The 12448-nt window shown below is 37.7% G+C and overlaps 1 protein-coding gene across 5 annotated transcripts in view; it reads left to right on the top strand.

The window, feature by feature from the left end:
- Positions 1–12348, top strand: part of LOC145479215 (cGMP-dependent protein kinase 1-like) — a 58597-nt gene extending 46249 nt beyond the window's left edge. For all 5 annotated transcript variants that reach the window (XM_081457512.1, XM_081457511.1, XM_081457509.1 and 2 more), the window contains 12 exons: positions 2103–2123; positions 3925–4024; positions 4553–4689; positions 5185–5274; positions 5816–5915; positions 6504–6545; positions 6979–7077; positions 7413–7477; positions 8154–8276; positions 8730–8792; positions 9263–9329; positions 9949–12348. In XM_081457512.1, coding sequence (XP_081313638.1) covers positions 2103–2123; positions 3925–4024; positions 4553–4689; positions 5185–5274; positions 5816–5915; positions 6504–6545; positions 6979–7077; positions 7413–7477; positions 8154–8276; positions 8730–8792; positions 9263–9329; positions 9949–10044 — 1003 coding nt within the window. In that variant the 3' untranslated portion in view covers positions 10045–12348. The remainder of the gene's footprint in view (positions 1–2102; positions 2124–3924; positions 4025–4552; positions 4690–5184; positions 5275–5815; positions 5916–6503; positions 6546–6978; positions 7078–7412; positions 7478–8153; positions 8277–8729; positions 8793–9262; positions 9330–9948) is intronic.
- Positions 12349–12448: the final 100 nt, after the last annotated feature.

Below are 12448 nucleotides of genomic sequence, written 5' to 3'. Positions count from 1 at the left end.
CCTTTTGTTAAATCTATACAGTAATGAGAATTAAATGAACAAAAGTAAAACTCTCCATCAATATTCTTCTCATAATGTTTGTTATGTTAAGGACGATGCCTACTAAATACAAAGGTTTTTGCACTAGGTTAGGACCACGTGGAAAGAGTAGATCTTTGCAAGGGCTACTGGAAACCCCAAAGAAAAATTGGGGTAGCCATGCATTTTTTCGAGATAATTAGCCTCAAATCTCAACAAAAATGCTGACATCAGCATTTTTCTGAAAAAAAGAAGGAAAGGATATTTCTTCACAGATTTCCTTAGAATTCGCCTTTACAGACAGAAAAGCAAACACATTTATAAAGATCTTAAAACTACATGGTAAATGGTAATGTAAAAACCATTTTTGGTATGTTTTTAATAACAAAATCGTTGCAAAGGCGCTTTTAGGGTCTCTGAGAGCCTTCCTCTGGTTCAGCTAAAATACAGTCTAAATACCTTTTGCTCACAACCAGAAACTAATCACGTGTTGAATAGGCTTGCCACTTCCATTTCATAACATAAAATGTAGGGGTAGCTGCGTGTTTTTTAAAGTTATTGATCTTTTTTGAAAACCTTTACGGTGCCCGCTACATATTTTCCTGGCACCTCCCCAGTCAGTAAAACATTTGCGTATCTTGAACTTGTTATGCTCGCGTACTACGCCATCTGCAGGTACACGTTTACAGTTGGATTTCAGCATAATTTGCGACAGATGACAGCTAGTTTTTCAGCTGGAAGACGTTAATAGTTAGTGGTCAGCGATATGCTGTTATTCTGGTGTTCCTGGTTTAAGTGCAGGTTCACTAAACTTGATTTGGTCACAGTGGGGAAATTTGGCTTTCATTTTACTTGGAAGTGTAGTTTATTGGGTCAGTGTCAACCCCAGTGCGTGCGTGGCACTTAAACCTACCTTGCGTGATGCGCAGAATGTGTGTACACTAACAAAAGTAGGCACCGTCCTTAATTAAGCAAATATGGTACAAATTATCTTGATAAAGTAAATCGCAATTCCTTTGTCTAGATTGCAAAGAAATTTCATTTCTTGAACTGTAATGATTTCACTTATTGGTCAAAATTCAAAAGTTGGGGAATGTAGGATTCAGCCTCTGAAAATTTGATGAATGCTTGCTCTTTTCCGCTCTTGTCATACAAAAATTACTCTTGCTTGTCCTTAGGTACTATGTTGATGTTTCAGTGGATTTCAGTCAGCTTTAAAGTGCAACTCTTCTTGTATAATTTTTATGAGTCACACCTCCAAAGATAATATTATGTGTAAATATTACCAAATAGCTATAAAGAAAATTTCCCTCCATCTATCCCTATTACTCAAATGGGAAGAAGGAACTTGTGATGATGATGATTTGATAAAGGAAAGTTCACTAAATGCTTCAAAGTGTGCGTTTTAAGTAGTTTGCTTATAGTTGATACTACCAATTTACAGTATATACAATGATGTACATGCATTGTTTACAGATGAATTGTTTGCTAAAGTAATGTGTTAAAATGTTATCCTTTGAGTTCCAAATAAATAATGCAATAATTTGATGACAAACTAAGAATTAAAACAACATAATAATGAAATGACTCTTACTTTAAAATGCAACTAAACCATTTAAAAACTAATTGTTTCAAATTTGTATGGGATTTGTTTCTGCAATGTTTGATTCCAAAAAATATCTTTATCCCCATTGAAGGTTTTTCAGTTTGAACCCAGCCACCCATCTGGAATTTCTTTTCCAAGGGGTCTTTAGAGCATCACACAGTATGAAAGAAATGAAAAGAATGTGTAGTTTGTGGGCTTCATGTGCATTGAAAAATTGCTAGGTAGAAAACAAAGTGCCACATCAAGACATCACATTCATCTTGCTATTCCTACACACTGCATTGCATCATATTGTCCCAATAAGAATTTTAAACTAACTCTGAGGCCATAAACCTTTAATTTTATCCATAATAATTTTAATAAAATGTTAATTTGAAATTGCTTAACATGTTTTTTTTGGTTCTTATCTACTTAAAGTGTTTATTTTTTAGCAGAGGACTTACATTTATTTCTTCCTCTTAACCCCTTAACCAAGTAGACAGCTTCAAGAAATGGAAAGGTTGGTACCTACATTAACTGTTCTTGCACAATCGAAATGGCTCATTCTAATTATAACTCATTTCAAGCACGGATATATTGACACCAATCATTAAATAAATAGTGTTCACTTTAATAGTTACTTTTTCACAAATTAATTGTTTCTAAACATGGTCTGCACAGTAATTATGTAACTAACAATAATTACATGTAAACTTATGAATTGAACACCTTAATTAAGGCTTAGCCCTTTAATCCCAAGAGCTATCAACATTTCACAAAGAATATCATGAACGTTAAAACATATTTTCTTGACGTCTATACCACCAAAAAAGAATCCTAAAATGTCACAATACTTGGGACTAAACGGTTAGCGTTCATAAAATATATGGGGCATAAATGATTGTGTTCAAAAGTATTTATTTACCATTGCAAGCTTTAGGAATGATTGCATCACACTTGCAATCAGCATTGATTGCATCAGCATTGTCACTGACCAACAGTGACTGTATGGTTACCATGAAGAACCACCGATGTGTGAAACTATGTGACAGCTGGAACACTTTTTTGGTACGGTGAAAAACTGTCTCAGTGTAAACAAGAAGAGACAAGAATGACATTGGCTATTGATAAGAAAACCTAATGATGTTTGGAACTTCATTACATGTAGTTATTAAAATTTATGGGTTTTAAATGTAGGAAGTAAACAGCTATTGCACCCCACTAAAGATGAATGTTACACTCTTGACTCCAAAATGTTATTCAAGGGAATTTTGACTCAAGTTTTCAGAATCGTAATCATGTTTTATTTACATTCAGTTGACTTATTTGTCAGAGGTGGGAAATACAATGTAGCATGTTTACTTAATTACTTGAAAACTTAAGTGTATTCGCAAAAGCTTGCGATTAAAATTTTTCAAGCACTCAATCTTATCACAATACACGAGCCATTAGCTACAAAGTTTGTTTCTTTTTTTAAGGGTGGGGTCAGCTTTTGAGTAAAAGGAAGACAATGGCTATTGCCTACATGCACTTTGCATCAGTACAAGATTATTCTGCGTAATATTTCTTGGGTACACTGCAATTCTTTGAGGCACTTTATCCATGATGTGGTTTATGTAACTGGACCAGCCTGGGCATGTCATATTTTCAGAATTATACTTTCGAGATTTGAGTCCTATGCTACTAAATGACTGCCATCCTCCTTCTGTAAGTGGACACTTCAACAGTTTTGTGGTATGGGTGTCCACCAACAGGAGATTTAAGTGTATAGGCAAACTTTGCTTCATGAGTGCATAAAACCATGGTACAGCTTTCAAAGCAGTTTGTCACTTACTGCACATGCGTAAAATATATATGCCATCAATATGTTCTGCATTATTAACTTGTGGTTTTTTTCAGTGACAGATTGAAACAGAATTCGTGGAAAATGCACTCAATGGTTTTGATTAGGTTTCCGTCTGTAAAGTGACTTGTTCAATATTTTTCTCTTGAGGCGTGTAAAATGAACTAGTGCTGGGATACATTCAGTGCTAAGTAGACTATAATGGTCACAAGAACTTTCTGAATGTACATTTGTATGTTTTGTAAGAAGGTGGTGTAAAGTTAAATATATTCTCAGTTCAATGCCGTGAGTGTATGGTCATATTTTTAAACAAGGGTCACAAAAAGCAGAGTCCTGTCTGATGTGCCAGCAAGCTCTGGTGATGATGGGCCTTAATTGAAAGTGTAAAATTTGTTGCACAAATGACAGATTTGTATAGTAAAGAAAATATACTTTATACTCTTCCGAGTAGTCAACTCATTAAGCCATTTCTTTGCAGTCGCACAAAAGCAGAAATAGATGAATTTGCCAGTGTGACCTTGAAAGATATTTCAATTGTGAAGACATTAGGTGTTGGTGGCTTTGGACGTGTTGAACTGGTGAGTTAAGTATTGAACTGAACTGATCACAAAATTGATTAATAATTATGTGGTGCCAACAGTCTAGTCTATATATTGTTGCTTAGGATTCAGCAGTCTAGAACATCTACGTCTATATCCACTGTAGAACACCCATTTCACATGTTTTCTCTTTTAAAAGGTAATTGTCTTTGAAAACAAAGCAATGGAATTGACGAAATTCTCGAATGTCATCTCATGTACATTATATAATTCGTCACATCGCAGTCGCCATTGGCGGTTGACTTTCTCTAGGTTACTCAGCAACTCTACTTTTAATTTGCTAGTCCTCATCAACATTTCTTCCTCAACTGGATCTTCAGTGTTGTCAGATTCACTTGCAATTGCTCTTTTGTAAAGAGCATGTTAAGCTTAAGCAGAGGCGATGAGAATTAAGAAAATTTTGTTGACTTACTGTGTCACTCTTAAAATTGCTCTAAAGTTTACACGTCAAAGCTTTCATAGTTGGGACAGAAGTGACAAATTGTAAGCGTATTGTGCCGTCTTTAGATTCAACTGGCCAACGACAAGAGAACCTTTGCTCTGAAAACGCTAAAGAAGCACCACATTGTTGAAACAAGACAGCAAGACCACATCATGTCAGAAAAGAAGATCATGATGGAAGCAAATTGTCCCTTCATTGTAAGGTGAGGTGGTTAAATTCGGTTAAAATTGTTTGCCAAATTTCTAAGCTTACCTGCAATGGCGCCTCGTGCTCTGAGGACGTCACTCTCTAGTTTGGGAAGCTGCCCTAAGATCATCTAGGTCTTGTTCAGTTTCCAAGTACAAATCTTTATGCGTTCCTTGAAGTCGAGCTCTTGGAGTAAATTGTCGACAATTCCGACAAAGATGATATGAGCGTGTTGAAAAGTTTGAGTGAATTATCAAGCACAGCCAAGGAGGAGATTTCCCATGCTTTGGAGGGCAGCATGAACGAAGGCCATTTTCCTAAGGGGTCGATTCCTTTCAACCAATAAGGAAAGTGCACGAGCACTTACGGATATGCCGGAATCAGCCGAATGTTCTCCGGGTTTCTCCGTTTTCGCGCCATTTTGTGCCACCGGCCGGGGGAAAAAAAGTAGTGTCGACGGAGCTTGTATCGTTTACGTTTTCTTATAAGTTTTCTTTATTTAATATTTCAGGTTATATACAACATTTAAGAATAGTAAATATTTGTACATGCTTTTGGAAGCTTGTCTAGGCGGCGAGCTTTGGACTATTCTCAGAGACAAGTAAGTTGTAATGATAGTTTATATATTTTTGAAAATTAAACTGACCTTCTGACACCATTTTGGTTGGGGGACCAACACGACAAAAAACACAGTAAATGTATTAGAAAGGTTGAGAGCCTAATGTGTAACAATTCACAGAAAATACGAATTTCGAAAATATAGTAATAAAAGGTAAAAGAAGTCATTCACTGGTCAAATTTGAGGGAGGAAGCGCTCCATACATTGGCTTTCAAAACCGAGCAAGTTCGCAGGAAAATTTAGAGACAGTTGTAAGTAAAATTAAAAATATGGTTCCTCGCCTACCAGCACAGCTGTGCTCTTCATATTTGATCAGGAAAATCAAATATGGTATCTCAAACCTTGTAATTCATAAACACTTTAGAACATTAATCAAGTTCAAATGACCCTCAAATGTCTGGACCTCGAGCTTCCAACTTTTACCTGGAGAAAAGGAAGACCAGATTAAATTTAATGAAATTTTTTTGTAGGTACATGCCTTCTAAAATTCCACACTGAGTTTCTTTGAATTGTTCTACCATAGGGGATCATTTGATGATGGAACCACGCGGTTTTATGTAGGTTGTGTAATAGAGGCCTTTACGTATCTTCACGAAAGGGGAATCGTGTACAGAGATTTGAAGGTTTGTACGGTATTTTTCTTTTTTTTGTTTTCACGTTATGTTGGTTTCCCGTTCCACCTGCCCACACTCTACTTATGTACCTCTCCTTTCTTCCACACCTTACTTCCCTATAAGCTTATATGGTGTCATATCGTTCCTCAGAATGAATCGGTTACTGTAAGTGTAGCCTTTCAGAGCAGCTTTGACGTGTCGAAACTGTGTTGAAAGTCTTGCTAAGCTTTGGTTTTGCATATCACGCTTTTTGAGTGGGTTTAAAACTCACACCTCTTTCTTAACCAATCTGAGGTAGAATCAAAGCCAATCACGTGATTTGCGCTCACGGGTTTTCTTGCGCTTCGCACCGACTATAATTGCTTCCAGTTTTAATATTGGTTCGCTCTCGTTCGCTGTAGTGCCCGTGTTCTTTGTAATTGGCCAGACCGATATTACTTCATGCCTTTAGGTACACTTAATAAACCTGATCTATATACGACCAATGATGAAACAACTGTACTCGTGTTATTTGTCATCGACCAGCAAGAATTTGTAGAGAGTTGTCACTCACCTGGCTGAGTGAGATGACTGACACCATTTTTTAAATCTTTTTAGCCTGAAAACTTACTACTGGATTCCAAAGGTTATTGCAAATTGGTAAGGTTTCATGCAATAAGAACTTCTTCCGCTCTGTCAAACCTCCATGGTTTCATTGTGTGCTATATAAAGCTTTACAATTTTTCTAGTAAAGTGAAGATAATATGTCATGCTCTATTCTATTCGAAAGTGGGAACTGGATGTTTGCTGAAATTAATACCTAGTTGCTTTAAAACATTGTCAATCATATACAGTATGCTACTATCTTTCCATGACATGGCATTTCCAAGACATATGAGAAGCTAGGATTTTTAAGCCTATTATGTCTAGTTGATATATTTGTTTCTCTCAGTTTAAGTGGCATGCCTGTGAACTAGCTAGGTGTAGCTAAGAGCATTGACCACCATGAAGAACAACATTTGAACATTTTTTTAAACAGATTTTTGAACATTTTTTTCCCTGTAAACAGATGAGTTGATTCTTTTACTTGTAGGTCGACTTTGGTTTTGCAAAGAAAATAGGCTCTGGACGGAAAACGTGGACATTCTGTGGAACTCCGGAGTATGTGGCGCCAGAAATCATTCTTAATAAGGTAAAACTGGGTCAGGTTTCTCAACACGTCCAAGTGAATATTCAAGTTTTAAAATCTCGGATGACAAATTACTCCTTAATTTTGGCGCGAAATTCCAGCGTTAATTTATAAGTTCACAAACGAAATGACAAAATTGACATGTCAACGTTGTCGAAAACCCACGATTGTAAAGATGCGGGAAACTGTTAGAATTTTGACAAATGCACGTGAAATTGTTTCCTAATTTCACTCGTTACCATCTGATTACTCACACTTAGTTTACTTTGTGGGAAAGTGCACAGAATTACCGTCTTTTGTCACTGCTTATTCGTTGACAAACCGTTGCTATCCTCCAGGGTCACGACTTATCAGCGGATTATTGGTCTCTAGGAATTCTCATGTTTGAACTGCTTACAGGCAGGTAAGTGACCTCCCATTTCACTTGTAAATCTTTACAGTTATTCCAATCCACGACTTGCTCACTTTAGGTCGCGACTTCAGAGAACTTCTCTTTACATGATGTTGCTTTATATCGGTTACCGTAATCAATTATAAGCATTCCTTCTTCTCAAAGAATTTCACCATTGCCTTAAATTTCTGTTTTCGTTTTCGTACTGAACACTTTCAGTCGTTCACTAATTATCGTAAGCCAATTGAAGTCTGTGTATTGCTAGTGAAAACTGGAAACAACGCGAGTGAAGATGACCATTTTTGTTATCCTGAAGATCTATCGATAAAATCACAGAGAAAACGCAGCCTTGCAGTCAAGAACACATTGTTCAAAACCTCATAAAATAATAGCAATCTCAAATTGCTCTTGACTCCACTTGTTAAGCAGGATTTTTTAATCGAGTCTAACACACCATCTGGATTCTAAAGTTCAGCGTTCTTCAGTCAAAAGGAGAGTCATAATAAGAAACAACTTTTTGAACTCCCACCTCCTGGAAACCATACTAAAACAATATCGCCGTGTTTTTCGTACACGGAGCAAGCGCGGGAAGACCTTAGAAGATATTCTCCCAGTTTTCAAAAGGTCTTCGTGTGTCCTTTTGTACATTGCTAATATGTTGTTGTTGTTGTTGTTTTGTCTTTGACAGCCCTCCTTTCACTGGGTCAGACCCAATGAAGACCTACAACATAATTCTCAAGGGAATTGATATGATTGAATTTCCTCGCAAAGTCCTTAAAAATGCGCATGCTCTCATTAAGAGGCTCTGTCGGTAAGTGCAGGTCTTAAACAGAATATGCTGTGATTTTGCAAGCTTGAAGCCGTGTAATTTGATAAATTCTGTTAAACCTAAACTAAGAGAGGTCATGTAAAAGTCATATTATTTCGGATTTCTGTATAAATTGGTTTAGATTTTAGGAGACCCCACTGTTGGACCAAAAATGCTACTTTAACCTTTTGTGTCTACCCTGTTACACTGTTTTATGTATAATCAAATTTTGCCAAAGGAACATCCAGTAACTAAAGCAGCGGATATAGGAAAACCGGAGAGACCGGAGGCGTATGTATAAATAGATAGGGGAGAACAACCCTTCATGGATCAGCACGTGCTACAGCAACGAAAGTCATAATTCTAGCTTAGGCCAGCTGTGCAGTACAAAGTCAGAATATCATCCTGTATGAGCCTCAAGGTTTCTCACAGGGCATCTACTCTGTCTTTTCTCAGAGACAACCCCACTGAGCGACTCGGCTACCAAAAAGGAGGTCTTAAAGACATCAAGAAGAACAAGTAAGTGGGACTCGTAAAACCCAGCCGACGAGGACTCAATGTGCAATCTCCGCGACGATTGTTTTGTCGTTCTTTCCATTCTTTACCCGCATTGTTTAATCCGTTCAGTCTGAAGATTGTACCGAATTGATTTGCCAGCAAACTGAAGAAGTCGCCATACAGTTTTTCGGCAGACGTGAGTTTTGTAATCCTGCGTGACTAGCCTCGATCAGGTTGCCTTCTATCCATTCATATCTGGATAGTGCCTGAACTTCTAGTTTTCCCAGCGTTCAACAATCAATAGGAAATCATACGATAAGGCAACTTGCAGATTTACAAGTAATGATGCACGCTTTCCCTTGTTTCAAACAACGTTGAAAACTACGTCGTTTGCAAAGCCGTTCTACGTACAAACAGCTATTGTACGTTTTTGCCATGTGATGAGATAAAGTAATTTGACCACCTCTGACACCATTTCGATTTGTGTTTAGGTGGTTTGATGGTTTCAACTGGGAAGGTTTGAAGCAGAGGAAACTTCAAGCGCCAATCATTCCGAAGGTTTGTTTAACTTTGATAGTAATGTCTTTGGTTGCCTGATTCCAGTGTTGAAACTTTACAACCGTTATTAGGATTTCTCTCCGTTAGAGGAAAGAAACGTCGCATAGCGAGCCAGATAATGGCTGTGCGAGAGGTAAGCTTGATCTAGATTGGTTAAGATAATTAATGAAAGTGAAGCCCGGCCCAACGATGTTGCGTGTTGTTGGCTTTTGAGCCAACAACACCCAACGTTGCACCAGAGTGTCCAAACGCGCGCAACATATTGCGATATGTTGCGTTGAAATGTTGCGATTGTTTAGCAGGGGCTTAACGTTTGTGATACACTTGCGGCTTGTGCTTTCGTGACTCTAGGATGATACTTAAGGTGCGTTCCTTTGGGGTGATCTGGTTCAGGATCAGTGATCCAAGATCACACGGATCATGGTAAATGAAAGAAATCGGTGAATCCGTGACCAGCGTGGATTCATCGGTTCCTTTGATGCACCATGATCCGTGTGATCTTGAATCACTGATCCTGATCCAGATCACCCCAAAGGAACGCGCCCTTAGTCAAAGGCTACTGCATTAATTTAAGGTCAACATAGAGGAAGTCGTTGACTCTCTTCAATTTTACACTCAGATCAAGTCTCCGACAGACGCATCAAACTTCGACGACTATCCACCTGATGACGAGGTACCTCCTGATGACTCGACAGGCTGGGACAAGGATTTCTAGCCGTCCAAAGTGTCGCCTCGCGTGTGCTGCTGCCCAATGGAAAGAAAACAAACCTTTATTTTCTTCGTGTACAGCAGCAAGATGGCAGAGTCCTTTCCCGCTGACCTTTCTGCTCTTCTTCTATATCCTTAGTTAGATAATTCTCATGTTTGAATACTTTTTTCATGTCTGGGAAAATTCCAATTGGTCGACTTTGAATCCATGCTGTGTGACGTTAAGTCGCCACAAAATCAACAAAGAACTTGAAAACGTTAAGGGAGATTACGTCACTGGTGGCACATTTTGAAAAGTTTAGCCCACATTTTTCAAGTTCCTCGTTGGCAGTCCACCTTTCTCTTCCGTGTATTGTTACTTCTATGGTCTTTCTGTACGTTTGTAAGTTATTTTCAGGTTCCTTCCATTTCAAGGTTATTTTGTAACCTGATTCACCTTGTGAAATAGCTCCATTCGGTCATTGATCTCAGCCTGAAAATTTGATATTTGTCACACTGAACGTGTACTATTGTCCAATATTTTCCCTTGAAATTACAATTATTGATGAATTTGAGCTGTAATGTGATAGGTTTTCCTCCCTTGCACAACCCTCTCTCTTCTTAATATAATTTGTCTGCAAATGCGGTGGTTAAGAGAGAGAGGAAGGGGGGAACTATTGTTTAAAAGTTGAAAGCTTCAGTTGAATTAGAAATGATGATGATGATAATGATGATAATGATAATAATAATCCTAATATTTTAACAATATTTTATTCTTTACTGGTTTGCCTTGGAGAGTCGCGTAAGCCAGGCATAACCACATATTTTTCAATGATAAATCAATGTAATTACGACTATCCGTAGTGTTAAGGCAGCCAACCAAACTAGTTGTAAATGAAGAAATTCACAGTATCTCCTCCAGAACGTTTGCGAGTAAAGAAACACCATGTATCTAGTACATGGAGAAAATCGGTTAGTGGGACATCGTTTCCAATATTCTTTCAGATCAAGGAATATTAGTTATGTAAATAATTCAGTCATATTAATGCAGATGAAACTACAAAGCGCTACTCTATGTTGGTATGATTTTTGGTTAACTCTCCTCATTGAATTACTTCGTGCTTTTTTAGGCGTTTGTCAATGTGTATGACAGTGTAATAGGTAATGATAACGAATTATCAAGTTATGTCGCTAAGATTGTCGGGCTCTTAATTTAAAAGGTGAAAACGAACAAGATTCGCCTAAAACAGCACCACTAATCCCATTCACGAGGAAAAATAAAAATACTCTGTAGGTTGCTCTCACAGTGGACTGTGCAAGTTTAGCACAGCTATGGTTCGAACGACCTGACTGAGCTGAGCTTGCTGTTACTCTGTCGGTAGCGTCCTCCTCGCATCGGGTATTGCAGGATAGCCCCGTTTGTTAGAGAACTGAAATAGTCGAGATATTCGTTCACGGAGAGCAAAGAGCTACACTTGGTCACTTCGTCGGCCGAGCAAGTTTTCTTAGTGTATATGAAATGAATTGTCCAGACGTTAATATTTAGACAAGTCGTCACGTTTTGATCTTTGGCGGCCTGAACGATTCGTGATTTGCGATATAAACTAGCCTTATTACCAGACTGATTCACGGCTGATTCACTGACCGATTCATTTCATATCCTCTTTAGTCACGCGTAACACTCTAATCTAAATGGCCGTTTTAAGTTCATAGAATGGCCTCTCTTAACCTTTGAGTAAAATGTTAAGAATAAGAGCACTTGGGCCTAGAACGAACAGTCAACAACAAACTATGCAATCTTGTGACTGTCAATGAAATTTCTGACAATATAACCGTAATATTTCAGAATGTCAGGTTTCAGTTTCGTCTATACTGCTGAAAAAAGGTTGATTATTTCTTATTTTCAAATCGCGAATTTAAAGAAGTGAACAAACGTCTACCTGACTTGAATCGATTTTCTCTTCTGTTCCATCATTGTTTTTGTATCCTACGAGTAGAATTCCTTTGGATCTTTCAGGACAGATCCTTAGGGAACTCTGCTCACAAGGTAACTGGAGTTTTAAGAATGTTTTTGCTTTAAGAATTTTAGACCTTGCTTTACATTATAGGAGACTTTTTTAAGGATTTATTTATTTCGGAGGTCCACTCCGGAAGAAATTGTAATCGTTAGAAATTGTGCAATGATACACGGTGGTTTTGATATCCATATCCGTGAAAAGAAATGAATTATATTGTTGGTAATTTTGTATTTATTCCCTCAAGTGCTGCTAATCGTAAAACAATAGGACAAACCTGAGTAGTGAAAGCATCATTAAATTAATTTTTTAACCAATTCAAGACAACAGTGTCCGTCTTGTTGATATGCTGTGAGTTAGAACATAGTTTATGGGAGGGGTCTCCTTTAAAAAACCATATATATCACCTGCCTGGAA

This window comes from Orbicella franksi, chromosome 2 (genome assembly GCF_964199315.1).
Source record: "Orbicella franksi chromosome 2, jaOrbFran1.1, whole genome shotgun sequence".
Lineage (NCBI taxonomy): Eukaryota > Metazoa > Cnidaria > Anthozoa > Scleractinia > Merulinidae > Orbicella > Orbicella franksi.
Note: the sequence above shows the minus strand (reverse complement) of the source record. Positions and strands in the feature narration are given on the sequence as shown.